Source organism: Sus scrofa, chromosome X (assembly GCF_000003025.6).
Source record: "Sus scrofa isolate TJ Tabasco breed Duroc chromosome X, Sscrofa11.1, whole genome shotgun sequence".
Lineage (NCBI taxonomy): Eukaryota > Metazoa > Chordata > Mammalia > Artiodactyla > Suidae > Sus > Sus scrofa.
In genome coordinates, this window is record NC_010461.5 from 86418804 (window position 1) to 86438794 (window position 19991).

The window sequence follows — 19991 nt, forward strand, 5'->3', positions numbered from 1 at the left end:
TTTCCATTTGATTCTTTCATATTAGTTCCTAGAAGGGAGGCAGTAAAAATAAGCATTTCTGAAATCTTTCTTTACTTTTTCATTTTTGATAATATCTTGAACTTTTAAATTTCCCAGAAATCCCTATAACTGTTTAAAATTTTTCTCATTTACAGTGATAAGATGATTGGAAGAAGAGCTCAAAATGGGTCACTTTGGCATTTTCCTTTGGATGTTAAATGGTTCTTTTCTGTCTCCCAGTGATAACCAGGAGCCATCTGCTCATTTCTTTTTCTCTGTCATTCTCAGGTAAGCCTCTGAACATCCCTTGCAAAGCATTCTTTGGATTCAGTGGAGAGTCCGGACCAATGATCTACTGGATGAAAGGGGAGAAGTTTATTGAGGAACTGGCAGGTCACATTAGAGAAGGTGAAATAAGGTACAGAACTTGAATTGCTTATTTTTCCTTGCTGTCTCTGCAGTTAAGCAATGGAACATCCTAGAAGAGCTTCTGCCTGGGATTTTAATTGCAACTCCAAATCATTCCATTTTCTAAAAGCTGAACTGGTGGAGAGAGCGAACAGACTGCCTTAAGAAATGCAAATGTATAAGCTGCAAGTATGAGGAGGTTTTCTCAGCTTCTCAGAATATACCATGAGCTATAATGATCCCCTCAAAGCTGCCTAAGCAAATTCCTTTGAGGTTGCAAAGCTTAGTCCACTGTTTCTCCAGTCCCAGAAAAGATCCAAACTTTGTAGGTGACTCTTCACATCACAGGGCAAATGCTCATTTACTCCCTGGGAACAGACAGCTTTCATGTGTCATAGGTGTAAAGCTGTAATGGCAGTAGTAAGCTACTACTTGCCAAAGTAACTGTTGACTCTTGTTGAACAGTGTTTATTTTTCCCAGGACCCACTGCTCATCCTGAAAGTGACTTTCAGGTTAGTACCTCCCTAGACTTCTTTTCACTCTCTTGCTACACAGATACCTCCCTGATGTATAGACATCTGTTCTATTGGTTTTCTAATCTTATTTATATGATCACATTTGTACAAATAAGGGATAGGTATTTTTCCTACCTCTCTCAGTCTATGGGATTGCCCTTTGATTTCACGGATGGTGATATATAATGTATTTTTCTCACTCCAATAGGAATTGGGACCTCCTCCCCATCTACCCTTATTAAGAATCACAAAATGGAAAGCAACCCAGTATTTCAGTGCAACTAATGTTAAAATGTTTTTTTCACTTTTCTTTTTGAATATATAGCAGTGTAAAAGAAAAACATCCATATTATATCATTTACTATGATTAAATATAATGTATAATAACTATCATGACAGTTTCTCTTCATGTGTCCACCCAAAAACTCCCCTCTAGAGGTTCATAACTTTGAAGGTCTGTGAAGCCCCTGAGAGTCTATGTAAAATATTATATGAACATACCTCTTGGAGAAAGTACATGAAAATATACCTGACATCATCAGGGAAATGTAAATCAAACCATATTATAACACTTTATACTCACTAGGATGGCTATAATCAAAAAGTCAGATTATAACAAGTGCTGGTGAGAATGTGCAGAAATTGGAACCCTCATGCACTGCTGATGGGAGTGTAAAATGATGCAGCCACTTTCTGCAGTTCCTGAAATAGTTAAAGAGTTATCTGCAGTTCCTCTCCTACATATATAACCAAGAAAAATCAAAATATATATGCACATAAAAACTCGTACGTAAATGTTCACAGTAACATTATTCATAACAGACAGTAGGTGGAAACAGCCTAAATGACCATTAACTGATGCATGGATAATGTGATATATTCATACAGTGGCATATCATCCAGCTGTAAAAAGAATGAATAAAGTACTGCTACACACTATAACATGGATGAACCTTGAAAACATTCTCAGTGAAAAAAGTCAGTGACAGAGGACCGCTTATTATATGATTTCATGAAATGTCTAGAATAGGCCACTCTATAGAAACAAAAAATAGATTAGTGTTTGCTTAGGGCTTGGGGAATGGAGCAACTAGGGTAAATACCTAAAGCTATATGAGTGAATTCTGTGGGGGTGTGTGTGATGGATACAATATTCATAACATGAAATGCACTATTATAAAATGTATAATTCAGTGACATCTAATACACTCACAATGTTGTAAAACCACCACCACTATTCCAGAAATTTCTCATTACCCTCAAGAGAAATCCCCATACCCTTTAAGGAGTCTGAGGCCTTTTTTTGGGGGGGAGCATGTTCATGCCATGTCGAAGTTCCCAGGACACAACAGTGACCCAACCACAGCACTGACAATGCCAGCTCCTTAACCCACTGAGCCACCAGAGAACTCCATGAAGCTTCTTTTTGAGGTGAAAATGTTATAAAATTGACTCTGGTGATAGCAGTGAATTGTATATACATGCGTACATTTAGTTAGGTTTTTTTTGTTTGGTTGTTTGTTTTTGTTATTTTTAAGGGCTGCACCCATGGCATATGGACATTTCCAGGCTAGGGGTCGAATTGGAGCTGTAGCTGTTAACATACACCACAGACATAGCAATGCTGGACCTGAGCTGCCTCTGTGACCTACACCAGAGCTCACAGCAATGCTGGATTCCCAACCCACTGAGTGAGACGAGGGATCGAACCTGCATCCTCATGGATACCAGTGGGTTTTGTTTCTGCTGCACCACAATGGGAACTCCTGAATTTTACATTTTACATGGATGAATTGTATGGTATGTAAATGATAACTCCATGAAAAGGGGTTTTTTTTTAAGGGCCACACCCACGGTATATGCAGGTTCCCAGGCTAGGGGTCAAATAGGAGCTACAGCTGCCGGCCTATGCCACAGCCACACCAGATCCGAGCCACATCTGTGAGCCACATTCAGCTCACAGCAACGCCAGATCCTTAACCCACTGAGCAAGGCCGGGATTGAACCTGCATCCTCATGGATACCAGTCAGATTCATTTCTGCTGAGCCACATTGGGAACTCCATCCATGAAACTGTTTTTTGGGTTTTTTTTTTTTTTTTTTTTTTTAAACTTCTGCTTGCCTGGCACAAAGCAGATGTTCAGAAAAAAATAATCAATGTACTACTTACAAATAATGCTTAACTATTAATTCCCATTTAAACTTCAATATTCCTAATAAGCAACATTTTATTAGCCAATTCCATGTTAAGGTTTATAAAATTAATGCAAGTGAATTTATTTAAAATTATTTCAGAAGATACATGTCTAGACTTATTTTCAACATATCTGCCTGTAAAAGAATTTAAATTCTTCATTTTTCAAAGACACTGGGCCCACAATTGCCAGTGGTAGGTACAATGGTATAAAGAGGCAAATTTTCCACTACCAAAAAGCTCAAATCTGTTTCATGATTAAAGGTAGTAGTTATATGAGCCTAAGATAATTATTTCCCTTTTCTTTTACATGACTAATTGGATTTTTAAAAGATAAACAGGTTTATTGGTGTATAATTGACATACAATAAACACACAATTTAGAATATATGGTCTATGTACGGGCTGATATATGTATTTACCATAATCAAAATAATGAACATATAAATTACACACAAGTTTCCTGGTACCCCTTGGTAATGCCTCATCCTGCCCCTCTTTCACAGTTCTTATCTTTCTGCCACCATAAATCAGTTTGCATTTTCTAGAGTTTTGTATTAACAGAATCATGCAGTATGTATTCTTTTTTTGTCTGGATTATTTCACTAAACAAATTATTTTGAGATTCATCTATTTTGTTACATGTATCAATAGTTCATTCTTTTTTATGGATCAGCAGTATTCCATTATATGGATATAAAAATTTGGTTATTCATTCACTTGATGGACATTTGGATTGTTTCCAGTTTTAGGGCTATTACAGATACACCTGCTAAGAACATACTTGTATGCATCCTTATAATGCAAATATACTTCCTATTTGCTTGGATACCTAGCTAGACATGGAATGGATAAATTATATAGTAGGTGTAAATGTAACTGTTTCTTTTAAAACTTAAAAACAAACTTTTTTAGAATAATTTTAAATTTACAGAAGAATTGTAAAGAGAGTGTCTTATTCTTTTTGGCTGTTATAAATTTCATAAACTGGGTGGCTTAAACAACAAATATTTATTTTTCACAGTTCTGGAGACAGAGAAGTTCAAAATTAAGGCACCAGCAGATTCAATAGCTGATGAGGACCCATTTCCTGATTCATAGATGGCCATTTTCTTATTCTACCCTCACAAGTCCCCAAGTAGCAAAAGAGGCTAGAGAGCTCCCTGGAGTCTCTTTTCTAAGGGCACTAATCACATTCATTAGAACTCCTCTCTCATGACCTAATCATCTTCCCAAAGCCCCACCTTCTGATACCATCCCATTAGGGGTTAGGATTTCAACATATGAATTTGGGGAGGGGAAATAAATATTAAGTCAATAGCACATGGTATAGAAAGTTCCTATATAACCCCCATAAAGTTACTATAGTACATTTGTTACAATTGAAAAACCAAAATTGATACATTATTATTATTAACTAAAATCAATACTTCATTCAAATTTCCTTAGTTTTTACCTACTGCCCTTTTTCTTCTCCAGGATTATATAACTTTTCAAGAATCTGCCAAACTATACTCCAAAGTGGTTACACTATTTTACAAAAGAAAAATTAAGCCCTGCTGTTGCTCTAGCAGCAAATGATTAGAGTGATGAGAGACAAAGCACACATATGTGAAATAGTTTAATCCAGTCCAAGCTTCTATATTAGGTGCCAAATGAGTCAACCAGATATTAAGTGCTATAGGAAGTCAAACTTTCAGGACTTGCAAAATGTCATTGTTCATTTGATTCTGTTACATCCTCTTTCTCCATCATCTGCAACCCTTCTAGTAACAAAGGGTACATACCTATATTTGCAGGGGAGGAAAGTAACATGGAATTTGTTTTGAAAATTTCACAAAACCCTAATAACTAACTGGAGACAACTTCAGAAAAGTGCAAAAAGGCAGGAATTCCTGGCCAAGAGAAACACACAGTTGGCCATTTTGTAATATTAATTGTAGGATCTATATAGTTTACTTGGGGGCTTGTGTGAGCATGGGAATTCCTTCAGGCTATGACCATTTATACTAACACAGGAGTTAATTACTGGATTCTGTTTTCTAGCTTCCAAACTCAATGTCTTTGAAACAAGATGTTTACACAGCATGGCAGATTGGAACAAATCTGGCAGTTTCATTGAAAAAAGTTGCTAACAATACCATTAGTTCAACCAACAAAATATCGGCATTCTTTCATAGCCCACACATTCTCCAAAGGGAACTGTTCTGACAGAAGAATGCTGAAGATGTTAAGTAGAAGATTTGTCTCAAAAGCATTTCTGGAAATAAAATTTCCTTCTGGATGCATGGCTCTTCCTCAGGGTATTGCATTTGCTTCATATTTTAATTGAATTGCATAGCTCTTACACTATGCCTACATGTCAGAAGTACACTGCCCAGTAGATCTAAAAAGTGGGGATATATATAATAAGCAGTTGACTTATGGAGAAGCTGCCACAGTGGCAATGGATTTGGCAGGAGGACTGACCATGCTGCCGAGGTTCTCCATTCCTGGGCAGCGGCATGGTCCTAAAAATATGTGTTGTACCTTTTTATTTCTTAGCATTGCCCCCAAAGGAATAGAGGACTTTGAAGAAAAACAATCTCCTTAAAGAAAAATCTTGGAATATTTAGCAAAGGCTTGATGAAATAATATCATTATGACTACAGGAAGTGAAGCCTCTTTATTCAGCAGTTCCTTTGCAGTTTGAAAGTATGCTTGATCAAATCCTGACCAGGATTTGGGAGTTCTTATTTGTTTGCTCTCCAGGATACGCTGACCACTTTGGTTCCTTGGATCTCCTTACCTGCAACCTATTGCCAAAGAATTCAGAGTCTACTCTGGAAATACAAATTGCCCTTTATCTCCCTTTAGGCAGAAATTGACAGCGCTCTACCAAAATCTAAGGAAATCTGAACTCAAATATATTATCCCACACAACTGCATCACAACCTTTCTACTGACTCCAGAAGATGTCATTTGTAGGGATATTAAGGGAATTTTGCATAAGCTGCAATTGTGCAAATTTGGTTATTTTTATCTACCATTTTAAAGTCCTTGCAGCTAAATGTTCTCTAGGAGCTCTACCATGTCTATTCAGAGAAGTCAAATAATTATTCGGAGGAGACCCAGTGGAAACTATCATTAGGAGAGGACTTCCTAATTTCTGTCCTCTATTTAAACTTAATGGGAATGGCTTGCAAAGTGGAGTAAGAGTTCATGAAAAGGAGTAGTCTTTGGGTATGAGCATTCTAGCAAGAACAACCAAGTTCCACACCTTTACTTCCTTTTAATTAATCTTACCAGAGGCTTCAGAAATAAAAAAAAAAAATTTCTAGTGAGGTATGTATTCCACAGTGCTAATAAAAAGTGCCAGAGAAACTGAACTAGTCCTATTAAACAAGAAATAATAGTCTTTCAGCTTCCCTGCAGGGTTGTGAATTGCATCTGATTATCGATGGAGACTGCGTGAATTTCTATACAATTGCTTTGCCACAGTGGAGAGTAATTTTCAATTATAAATCTCACTTTACAAATCTCCCTATCAATATCTAATGTTTTTTCCCTCAGGCAATACCATAAAACAAGTTTATCAACTCTTTTATAATTCTTGACCTGAAAAACATATTCTATTTAAGTTTTTTTCTTTTTCCAGACAAGCTTCTTAAAATACAAATAACTTAATTTACTTTCAATTTTTAAGTTGAATATGGGCTTTGTAGGTTTTGTTTTTTTTCACTCTTGCATCTACCCTCTCTGACCTTCTTTTTCTATCCCTTTACCTTAAAATATTTTTCTTGAATGAGTGAAATGCTCTTCACAAAGGAGGGAATGTCATACAGGTATAAAAATATTTTATTCTTAAAATAAGGTTAGTCTATGTTAAACACCCCGAACAACCTGTTAATATCTCACCAATTAAAAAATAATATGAAGCCATGAATATGCAGTTTGTTCCCAGTTGACTCAAAGCAAAATGACGGGCTGTTTCGGCAACTTCCCACCATACTTTTTCAGTGCTTTGAAACACCCCATCTGCTCTGGCTGTCCCAAAAATGAGCTAAAAACAAAACAAAACAACCCCCAACACACACACTATCTCTTCTTTTTCCCCACTCTCATCTCATCCCACAGGAAGAAGGAATACTGATCCATCACTTTACCTTTGCTTTAAATAAATTTCAAATCTCATTATACCTTTATGCAAATGTAGATATTTTAAGTCAGGAGGAGGCTTCAATTGAAAAGTAAACTTAATAAGCAGCATAGTTTTACCTAAGGGCAGCTTAATGGCCATTTATCTGAAGGATGATTTTTGGAGGAGTGGTGACTCTACCATTCACAATTCCACTTCCATGGTGGGTCTTAGCCTTGACCAATGCATAAAATATTTGAAGCCTAAATGAGATATGTTTGTTATTTCTTTTCATTTACTGATCAGATTATAGATGCTCCATCTTAAATAGGATGTTTTGTGCTGTAAGCTGCTCTACACAAGAAGCTGTAATTGGTAAATAATAACAACAATAATAATTCCTCCATGTTTTTAAACTACACAGTAGATTGCAAAAATATTTTGACATCTTAAATTACATTTCATTTTTATGATAACCATCTGAAATAACAAGTATCAATTTATTTTACAGAAAAAAAAAAGCCCCTAATATTTAGAGACTGAGGAAGAGCTGTCTTTGGGCAGTTGATTCACAGTTCCAGTGGAGCTAGATTGACTTTATCAGAACACAGCTAGCAAGAATCCTCAATTGTTCAGAGTGTTCTGTTGTAGTTCACATTTAGGATATAAAGATTCAAAATCTGCCTAGGACTGAAAGAGTAAAAATCAGTTTGAATTGAGAATAAGCAGCCCTGCTATTAATCAGGCAGGGAGGACAGACAGATAAAGCCAGCTGCAAAGTTAACAGAAAACACTGTTTCTCCCAAGGTCATGCAGCAGTTGTACAATGCTGTAACGACCCCCACTTCTTTTGAGAGACTATTGCTTTCTTACAAGTGTTACTTAGACCTGCTTAGCTATGTTCCTATTATTAGGAATACCCAATTACTAAACCACTTTCGCCCCATGACAGTACCTGTTTCTTAGTCAATCCCCCTCCAATTCCCTCAGAAATTGTAATCAATCCAGAACTTATCCCTGCTTCTTTAGACCATGCCCAGAATATTTTAGTGGGAACCCAAACATTACAAGGGATGCTTTCTAACTTCCTTCAGTCAGGAAACAATCCACAGTTCCTCTGGCATGTTCCTTCCACAGTGCATTCAGTCACTAAATCTACTTTTGTCAGACTATGAGCTTGATCCTGGTTTTTGACTAATAAGGCTTTCACAGGAAATTTTTAAAAAATCAAATGACACAAAGATTTTAAGAAAGCTTTTAAAAACTATCTCCTATTCTTGATATTCCAAATCATTATTCCTGGACAATGATTACTTTTACTCAAAATAAAGACTCAGAGACTTGCCAAATACCTAGACATCAAAGGAGGACTCAATTTTGTTTAAGGGACTATTTACAATGAATGAAAATTGGAACAACCCATACAACTCAATATCCAAAAAACCCAAAAACAAGCCAAAAATGACCCACTTTAAAAATGGGCAGAAGATCTGAACAGATATTTTTTCCAAAGAAGATATACAGATGGTCAATAGGGACATGAAAAAATGCTCAACATTGCTAATCATCAGAGTAATGCAAATCAAACCACAGTGAGATCACCTCACACCTGTCAAATGGCTATCATCAAAAACTCTGCAAATAACAAATATTGGCAAGGATGTGGAGAAAAGGGAACCCTAGTACACTGTTGGTAGGGATGTAAATTGGTACAGTCACTAATGGAAAACAACATGGAGGGTCCTTAAAACACTAAAAATAGAACTACTATATGATCCAGGAGTTAGAAGTCTTATTTTTATTTTATTTTTGGGGAAATCAAATTTCCTTCCTCCATTTCAGGTGTGATTTTTTAAAATTCCAGCTTTATTGAGGTATGATTGACAAATAAAAATTGTACATATTTAAGGTATACAATGTAATGTTTTGGTTTATGTATACATTGTGAAATGATTACCATAATCAAGCTAATTAATATTCATCACTGCAGTTATCATTTTTGTATGTGTATGATAACACTTGTTATTTACTCACCTCTCAAATGTCAAGGATACAGTATTGTTAACTATAGTCACCATGCTGTACCTTAAGTCTCCAGGACTTATTCATTTTATAATTGAAAGTTTATACCCTTTGACCAGCATTTTCCCATTTTATCTACCAACTAGCATCTCCCTATTTCTTCCACCCTCTAGCTCCTGGTAACCAGCATCCTACTCTATTAGTATGAGCTTACCTTTTTAGAGTCCATTTATAAGTGATATCATACAGTATTTTTCAGTATTTTTCAATCTCTGACATATTTCATTTAGCAGCATAATATTCTCCAGGTTCCCCTATGTTATCACAAATTGCAAGATTCTCCCTTTTTTTTTTGAAACTGAGTAAGTTTCCATCATACATATAAATGACATATTGTTTTTCCATTTTTCTACTGATGGACACTTAGGTTATTTCCATATCTTGCCTATTATGAATAATGCTAAAATGAACATGAGAGTGCAAATATCTGGTTGAGATCTTGATTTCACTTTTTTTTTTGGATATATACCCAGAGGTGGGACTACTGGATCATATGGTAATTCCATTTTTAATTTTTGGAGGAATTTCTGTACTGTTTTCCATAGTGACTGAACCAATTTATATCCTACCATAGATATACAGGGTTCCCTTTTCTCCACATTCTTGCTAATAGTTCTTATCTTTTGTCTTTCTGATAATAGCCATTCTAACAGGTTTGAGATGATATCACATTGTGATTTTGATTTGCATACCCCTGTTTATAGTGAAGTTGAGTACCTTTTCATATCCCTATTGGCCATTTGTGTGTCATCTTTGGAGAAGTATCTGTTCAGGTACTTAGCCCATTTTTTCATCAGGTTATTTGTTTTATTTTTATATTGAGTTGTAAGAGTCTTTGACATATTTTGTATTTTAACCCTTTATCAGATATATGGTCTGTAAATATTTTATCCCATTCTATAAATTACATTTTCACTCTCATTTTATTCAAGTATAATTGACATACACCATTATATTAGTTAAGCTCACATAGTTAACATAAATAATTTTTTAATGTGATGAGAATGCTTAAGATCTAATCTCAGCAACATTCAAGTATACAATACCATGTTAATTAACTATAGTCACTGTGCTGTATATTAGATCCTCAGAACTTCTTATAACTGCTTTATTGCTATTGCTATTATTTTAAACAAACTGTTATCTGTTAGATCAATTATGAATAACAACAATAGGATATTTTATCTTTATTCCTTCTCTAACACTCCTTTCATTATGTAGATCGAAATTTTTTACCTATATCATTGTCATTTTCTCTTACAAACTTTAACATTTCTTGCAAACAAGTCTATTGGCCAATTCCCTCAATTTGTATTTGTCTGAGAAAGTTATTTCTCCTTCATTTTTGACAGATAGTTTAGATAGACACAATATTCTAGGTTGGTGATTATTTTCTTTCAACACCTTAAATATTTCACTCCACTCTTTGCTTGCTTGTATAATTTCTAAAGAGAAGTTTGATATGTCTCTTATTCTTGTTCCTCTATAGCTAAGTTCTTTACTCTTAATTTTTCAAGATTTTCTCTCATGTATTTCACTTTCTATGGTTAGAATATCATATATAAAGGTATAGTTTTTTAATTTATTTTTTCCCACTGTACAGCAAGGGGATCAAGTTATCCTTACATGTATACATTTTTCCCTACCCTTTGTTCTGTTGCAATATGAGTATCTAGACATATTTCTCAATGCTACTCAGCAGGATCTCCTTGTAAATCTATTCTAAGTTGTGTCTGATAACCCCAAGCTCCTGATCCCTCCTACTCCCTCCCTCTCCAATGTTCACTCTGCTTGGTATTCTCTGAGCTTCCTGCAACTGTAGTCTGGTGTCTTTGGAAATACTTCAAATATTTCTATTGTTCCTTTCCTCTTTCTTCTTTTGGTATTTCAATCATGTATGTTATTCCTCTTGTAATTATAACCTCAGGTGTTCAGTATTTTGTTCATATTTTGCCATGATCTTTTTTCTCTTTGCAGATCTTTATCTGGCTTTCAATTAAAAAATGATAAGGCATGTTTAAAAGAAAAAAAAAAAGCACAGTCTGAAAAGACAATACAAGCATCAGAACCATATTCATACATTGCAGAGAATTATCAGAATGGGAATAAAAAATAACCATGATGAATATATTAAAGGCTCAAATGGAAAAAGTAAACAACATATATCAATAGATGGGTAACATAACCAGAGCTGTGGAACTTCTAAGAAAGAATCAAAAGGAAATGCTAGAAATCAAAACACTGTAACAGAAATAGAGTGCCTTTCTTGGATAGCAGTAGAATGGACATGACCAAAGAATCTGTGATCTTAAAGACACTTAATAGAAATCTCCTAAATTGAAATGCAAAAATAAAGCCAAATAAAGAAGACTGAAGTAAATAGGCCTTTAGTATGAGATTTTGTTTACATTACTAAAAGTTAGGCTGTCTTCACTGTTTCTGTAGTTGAAGGTATGAGGCTAAATTTTATGCTTCTTTACATCTCCACTGTTTTCCTAGAGACTGCTTCTTAAACAGGGTCTGAGCTCTGCAGTTCTTTCAGCTGAAAGCCCTTGTAATCATACAGGAGTTTGATTAGTCTGGTGGTAAGTATTCCATAATCCTATGATAAAGTCTCAGTCTTCTGACTAGCCTGTGCCTTTGGGCTGTGACCTTTACAAGTGTTTCTCAGCTCCCTCGCCCCATCTTATATGAGACAGGAAGGCTTGAGGAGACAGGAGTTGGATATTTCTCTTCCCTGTAGTACCCTAGGTTCAGTAAAACATAAGTAATTTAGGGGCTGCTAAAAGAGTTTCCTTTGAGGGCATGCTTTTGTTAAGAACAGAGTGCTCTGGGCACGTTTCAAGATAGTTGCTTTTCCCCTTCCCTGCCAAAAGGATAAAGAAATGATTCTCTGATCTTCATCCTGAAACCCTGGTTAGGCTCCTGGAAGCAAAACTCATCAAGGTGTGGGAGCACCCCCAAGATTAGATCTCATGGAGTTTTATTTTTTAACTCTCAAGTTAGTTCATATTGGGGCTGCAGTGACTCATCAATTATAGTTTAAGTGTTTTTATTCCCCTGGCTCCTGTTCTGGGGATTCTGCTCCCAGCACATTGTGATTGTCAGTATTTGCCTAGCTATCTTAAGTTTGAGGTGCAGGGGTTTGCCCTGTGACCTTAATTATGTGAAGGATCTAAGAAGGGTCGTTGACTTTCATTTTATTCAGTTTTCTTGCTGTAAGGATGAGAGTGAAAACTTCCAAACTTTTTCTAGTATTACTTTCTAATAATTGGTCCTAACTAAACAAAACTTTTAAAGGTAGTGATTTCTGTCATCTGAATTTATTATTTGGTCGCTGTTGCCTATAATTTGCCTTCAGTGTTAATCCTCATACATGAGATACTTCTGAAGTTATTTGAAATATATCCAAGACCCCCTCATTTGTATCTTCCATTCTAAAATCAGTCTCTTCAGTGTCTGTTTCACACATTCTACAAAAACCTGTTCCTATCTTCACTAGTAGAAAATGATTCTTTCTTCCTTTTACTTAGGCAGAGTCTTCTCAAGCCTTCTCCAGCTAATTTAGTAAATAATAATCTCTCTTTTTTTGAGATTCCATTGTAAACATTGTAAACTTACAACCCTGTTTTACCTCATTCTATCTATAATATTTTTCAGCTATGTAGATTTTGACACCTTGTTTAAATCTTAATGCTTACTGGGAGGCAGGCACATAGTCTTTTAATGCTTGTATTTCTCTTACATCAAATAGCTATCCTAGATCTAGGCACCTAGGGGAATGACAAAGAATCATTGATAGACTGTTATATATCAATATTTGCTAGGAAATTGTGACTACTCTGCAGAGTGATTTATAGACATAAACACCAACTTGCAACTTGCACATTAATTCCAAAAAAGCAAGTCACCTCTAGATTTTCAAGAGCTGACAATTAAGACACCTCATATATATTAATAGATGGATGGAGGATCATTTTTCAAATCCTCTCTCCAGATTCTTTCTGCAGCTTGTGAAGAGCTGTTTTTGGAAACTGCTTTAGAAATTAAGAGGGAAAGGCTTGGTCTGGAGGGAGAGGATCAGCTTTCTGCCTCATGTCTGTCAAAGGCTGTGGTTGCCCTATACGTGAAGCTTTAAATCAAACTTAATTTGTGGTGCCTAAGCAGCTTCTGGCACTAAATAGGGTTATTCCATAGCAAGTAACACAGAACTAAAAAAAATTGAGTGTAGTGTGATTTACCCATAACCAGGAGAAAATGGAGAGAGTAAAATTCAACATAAACCATGAAGACAGAAAATTCCCATTTTTTTCCTTGGTTAGATATATGTTGGGACAGGAGAAAAAAGGAAAATTGCAACGTTAGCAGGAAGAAAAAAATTAATAGCAAGACTACCAGTAAAAAATATGGTTAAGAAAATTTTTATCCTAAGAATTTATTCAAATTACAAATGCGAGTATTGTCAATTCTCTGATATGTATATTACTGGGAGGTAACAGAAACAGGATTAATTTTTAAAGCATGTCTACTTGGAATATAATCTGGTTTAGGATTTTAGTATGGGAGATTCTCAGATTCCAGGAACTCTCTTCCACCAACCCAACTTTAAGCCTTTTTTTCTCTCAAAAGGGAGCCAGAAGAGATAAATCCAAGCCAATTTTAAATACCAATAAATATCAATACAAATATTTTTGGAAGTGCAAAATTTTTAAACAGTTTTTCTTTGGATAATGAAATGTTGATGTTTAATAATATTCCTTTGCATTCACATAGTGCTATGTAATTTTTAAATCACTTTAACCCACTGTACCCCTACACAAAAGTATGGTAGGTATTTTTCCCAACTTAAAGATGAGTTATATTAAGGTGCCATTGAGTTAATGACTTTGTAGGAATCCAGTTTGAGTTTGTAAATAGGAAGCCTGTATTTACAACCCAGTTTTCTCTGAGTACAGTTGTCTTTTCCAACTTAATGCTGAATGCCAATAAATCAGATTCTTCTCTGCTTTCATAACCAGGAATCCAAAAAAGAGATGAAAATTACTTTCACTACCCCAGTGTTATATCTTGCAAATTTATGTATTCAACAACCTTACCCCAGGATTTAATTGCAGAATTTCCACCATTTAGACTCCGAATTTTCTCTTTCTTTGGTCAAATGCAGGAGATAGAAAGGAAATTTCAACCAGGTACTCACTTTTACCTCTCCTAGGAGGGAGCTCGCCATTAGTGAGAATATAACTCCCCAAACAAACAAAAGGCACAGCCCCTCAGGAAAGGTTCCTGGCAATTCAGCTCCTTAGTGAAGAACAACTATTATGGGCCATTGAACACCGTTCACTTGAGAAAGCAAAAAGGAGGACTATGAGAAAATGTCACATATGGCAGTCTCTCCTGGGGGTGGGTGGGAAAGAGAAAGACAAATGTCGAGCAATGACTGGGGAAAGCAAGCCATGGTAGGGGGCTAGCATTATTGGGGGATTAGGGTGGAGGGGTATATGCCTGCACAGGTCAAAAGCAGGAGAAAGTATATAACAGGCTTCTCACTGATGTTTGGGGATAGAAGGCCACTAACCACCCTTAGTTTACTCCTAATAAGGCAATCATTTTCAAAGCCCCTTTCTTTACCTTTTTACTCCCTATTGTCAAAACTCTAATTCCTAATACAAACCTTACAACTCCTACTGACTTTTTCTCTTCATGCCGTGTAGCAAAAATCCAATTTTTTTTCATAAGCTCAACTAAAATATGGGGCCCGATGTTTCCTCCTGTTTGTCATGCAAATCATATTGCCTTCATTTATCAAAGCCTAGTGGCATGTTAATATTTATTTTGGCTGAGTGAATTCTTCACCTTTTTTTCCCCTTTCTCATCTGATCTTTGCATGGAGTCTCTTTTTGTGTTTTCTTTTTGACATTTCTGTGCATACACCCGGTAGGATTCTCCAGCCCACTGGAGACCTTAGTGAGCTACGTAACCATCTTCAGTCTTTTCATGGCTGGACTCCCCCCAAATCAAAGCAATTTAGCCAAGAATATTTTCCTTTATTTCAGACTCCTCAAAGAGCATCTTGGAGAAAAAGAAGTTGAGTTGGCACTCATCTTCGATTCAGTGGTGGAGGCTGACCTGGCAAATTATACCTGCCATGTGGAAAACCGAAATGGACGAAAACATGCCAGTGTTCTGCTGCGTAAAAAGGGTATTTATTTTTATAACTGTTACTATTGTTTATTTAGCTACCAAGTAACTATTGAAGTTAGGTATGTTTCCTGGCCTGACTGTATTATTCAGCATAAATTTCTATTAAATATTTTGCCTTTTTTAAGGAAAAAATCTCTCTTGATGTAGATATTTGCATAAAATGCCTATGATCTTGCATACCACTAGGAAGTGGATAAATGAAATATTGTTATGTGTTAAATCCAGTGAGATAAAGTATACCTCAGTTATAAGTATTACATAAAATTTGATAGACATTGGCATTCAAAATTATATTTCACCTTCATCTTATATTGCTTAAATGAAATACTAGGGGTTTTACTATTGGGTGAGAAACAAAATCACTTTTTTTAACTCCTTGACTAAAATATAAATAAAAATAATGAATTGTATCATATATTTTTTTTTAATTTTTATAATAAATATTATGAAGAATATTTCATGATATGACCTGGTGTTCAAGGCCTTTAGCAGGTGCATATATTTTTAAATAGTTTGATATTTATGTGGATCCCTCTCTAGAGTTGATTCCATATGGGGTGGATATTGTATATAATGGGCAAAGAAAAGAAACTATAAATTTACAAACAAAAGAGATAAAAGCAGACATAGGGAACAACAACCCCAGCAGCTGGAGTAGCTTCTGAGATTGGCTCTTACCCTGCCACAACTCTTGATTACTGCGCAAAAGACTAAATACTTTCTGTATGTATACATCTGGCAAAAGTTTTGTAAATGTAACAGAACAAATGTTCTCAATCAGTGTTCTTGTTGTCTAGGCTATAGAGCAATAGAACAGATTCAATCAGCAAGGTCACTAGTTGTACTTCATAGCCAAGATGGAATTTCTACTTTCCAGCCAGCTCTAATACTTAACCTTGACCAGCAGCTCTAGGAGAAGCAAGGAAATGTCATTCTTCTGAGAGTAATGCTTTTATCTCTCTAGCACCATTTCTTACCCTGTTGGACTTGATTCCATCTTGAAATAATGCAGTATTTAAGTATAAAATAATCTAATATGGAAAGTGAAATTTGGAGACTCTGGTTCAGGAGATCCTGGTTTAACCACTGATTCAGCCACCATGTTCAGCAGGACTAATTTTTCTGACTAGACATCCTAAACCTGAGTTTCCTTATTTATAAAATAGTGGTGATAATATCTGCCCAAAGTATATTCACTTTGATGTTCAAATGATAATGACATGTTATGAAATATACCATGCTCAAACAGGCTCCACTATTATATAGAACTTGGATAACTTCTATGTACTAGGCAACCATTTGTCCACCTATATGAAGGGCAATGATCATTTCCAGATACCTTGTGGCAAGGATTACTTTTTTTTCTGTCCATCTCAGTCTTATTTTAGGCTCAGAGACCCTCCAAGCCAGGCTCTGCTGCACCTCTGCATCTTTAGCAATTTGGGCAGTGTCTGGCCACTCCTAGGCACTTAGAACCCATTCTGGCTAATGAATGAAGTTCTCTTTTATTATTAAGGATCATGTACAGCAAGCATTGGGCTAGGTACAGGGGATAGAGTGCTGGATAAGATAGACATCCCCCAGTCTATATGGGGCATATAGTCTTCAGAGAAGTGAGGGTACAAAGAAAGACAAACCTTAAAGATTAAACAAAAAATTGCACAAAAGGTATATGTTACAATTAGAAATCTGCTATGAGGAAAAATAATGGGGAAATCTTATTTTACAGTTAGTCAGTAGAGACAGAATAACCCTATTTGATTTTTAAAATAAATATGTTTCTCTTTAATAAGTAAAACAACCACTAGCAGCCCTCTATATTTTTAATAATCTGACACTAGAAAGCAAGGTACTCTGTAAAACTGCTGCCTCCATGGCTTCTGCAAGGAAACGTGTCCAAATCATGAATAATTGAGAATATTCTAACCTAAATATTAGAGTTCACCAAAGCTCAGGTTCCCACTTCTCACTCACTCACTAGATTATTTCATTCCATTCCCATCTCAGTTTACAATTCACATGCTGACAATTCCCAAATTTATATATCTAGCTTGGACTTCTCGCCCAAACTCTAGAGTATTCCTAGTTAGTATTCCTAACTGTCTATTCAAAAACTATTCAAAAACTCCATGAGTAGACCTATCAGGCTTCACTTGACCCACACAGTTTTCTTGATTTCTCCTCCCTATAAACCTAATCTTCCAGTTTTCTCCATCTCCATCACCATCCTTCCAGTTGTTCAATCCAAAGTCCTTGGAGTCATCTTTGACTTTTTTTCTCTGCACACGAACTATATCAAATGAATCAGAAAATCCTATAGCTCTCCTTTTAAACAGACCCAGGCTCTGAGCACTTTCCCTGCCTTCACTGTTACCATCCTAGTCTGAGCCAGCAGCATCAATTTCCTGGCTCATTGCGATAGCCTCCTAACTGGTTTCCCTGCTTTCCCCTTGTGCCCTTAGTCTATTCTCACAGCAAATGGAGTGATCCTTCTGTATGTAAGTAAAATCACATTATTCCTCTAATTAGAACCCTCTAATTGTAGAACTCTCACTCTTACCCTTAGAATGAAACCCCAAATCTTTGTCCTGGCCTTCAAGTCATGGTACAATCTGTTGCATTTCTGATCTCATTTTCTATCACAATCTGCCACCAACCCTTGCACACACTAGCTTCCTTTCTATTTCTCATGCTCACCAAGAACAGCCCTGGCTCATGGTCTTTGCACTTGCTATTTCCTCTGCCTGGAATACCCTTCCCTTAAATGTTGCCATGGCTTACTCCCTCTTTTCATATAGGTCTCTGCTTAAGTATTACCTACCCAATAGACCTTTCTCTGACCACCCTTTATAAAATAGGGCTACTCATTTTCTTTTTTAAAAATTAGCTTTATTGAGGTAAAATTGATAAATAAAATCATAAAATATTTAAGTGTACAATGTAATGACTTACTATATGCTTACATTGTGAAATGATATCCCTCATTGAGTTAACACATCCATCATCTCACATATCTATCTTTTATTTTTATGTGTGTAAGAATATTTAAGTTCTACCTTCCCAGCAAATTTCAGTTATACAATACAGTGTTATCTACTATAGTCACCAGGTTATATACTAGATCCTCAGACCGTATTCATCCAACTGATAGGGTTTGTACCCTTTTACTAACCTCTCCCTATTTCATCCCCCATCCCCTTTTCCTGGACAACCACTTTTCTCCTCTATGTTTCTATGACTTCAACTTTTTATTTAGATTCTGCGTATAAGCAATACCATGAAGTATAGTATTTATCTTTCTCTGTCTAGCTTATTTCACTTAGCATAATGCCCTCTAGTTTCATTTATATAGTAGCAAATGATGGAATCTACTTCTTTTTTAAAGGCTGAATAATATTCTTTTATGTATATATATCATGTTTTCTGGATCCATTCATCCATTGTTGGACTACCCATTACCATATTCCCTCTAATTTGGCTCTGTTTCTGTTTATTGTATTTACTACTATCTAATACTCTATTACATATTTATTTTATTGTGTCTCCCCACATACACACTAGTATGTAAACTTCATGAGAACAGGGACTTTTTCTGCCAAATTTACTGCTGTATCCCTAGTGCACAGAATATGGTAAGTGCTCAAAAACATTTTGGGGATGAAAATTCTCCTCCTAAAGGACTAGAACAATAGGGTGGGAGATCAAAAACAGGGGTTGGTAAAGAGAGGATTTCCCTGAGATCTGGTCTTGATTAGTGTCTATTTTTGGTTACCCAAATACATTTCTCTTTCCAAAACATTCACTTTCTAGATTGGGGGATGAAAACTCAAATCTCAGCAGCCAGGTAGACACTGAAATTAAAAGAAAAAGATGGCTGGATATTAAACACAGGCCAGAGAAAACATGTCTTGCTTTAAAGGGCAGTCGCCACTCTTCTAGAAGATTATTGCCATGCTTGCTGGAATGTGAACCTAAGGATATGAGAACTTCAGCATTTTCAAGTAAGGTTGAAAGACTGGATTTGGAATATTTTGATTTTAAAATATTGGTATCTGGGAGTTCCCATTATGATACAGTGGAAACTAATCTGAATAGTATCCATGAGTATGCGGGTTCGACCCCTGGCCTCACTCAGTGGGTCAGGGATCTGGCATTGCTGTGGCTGTGGCTGTGGCTGGCAGCTGCAGCTTCTATTCAACCTCTAGCTCAGGAACTTCCATATGCCGTGGGTGTGGCCCTAAAAAGCAAAATAAATTAAATTACAATAAAATAAAATAAAATAAAATAAAATAAAATAAAATAAAATAAAATAAAATAAAATAAAATAAAATACTGGAATCTACTTTCTGGGAAACATATAGACCACGACCAACAAAATCTTTTTTTTTTCTTTTTTTTGGCCCATGGCATACTAGTTTGTACTCTCTGTTTTAGGCAGCAGTTAAATTTTTTTCACTGTCCTTTGCAAAATGA

General features: G+C 35.8%; 1 protein-coding gene across 1 annotated transcript in view; it reads left to right on the top strand.

Moving 5' to 3' along the window:
• IL1RAPL2 (interleukin 1 receptor accessory protein like 2) overlaps positions 1-19991 on the top strand; it is a 1116804-nt gene that overhangs the window by 1070937 nt on the left and 25876 nt on the right. Inside the window, exons 7-8 of the mRNA XM_001925154.7 lie at positions 289-418; positions 15371-15516. Coding sequence (XP_001925189.7) covers positions 289-418; positions 15371-15516 — 276 coding nt within the window. The remainder of the gene's footprint in view (positions 1-288; positions 419-15370; positions 15517-19991) is intronic.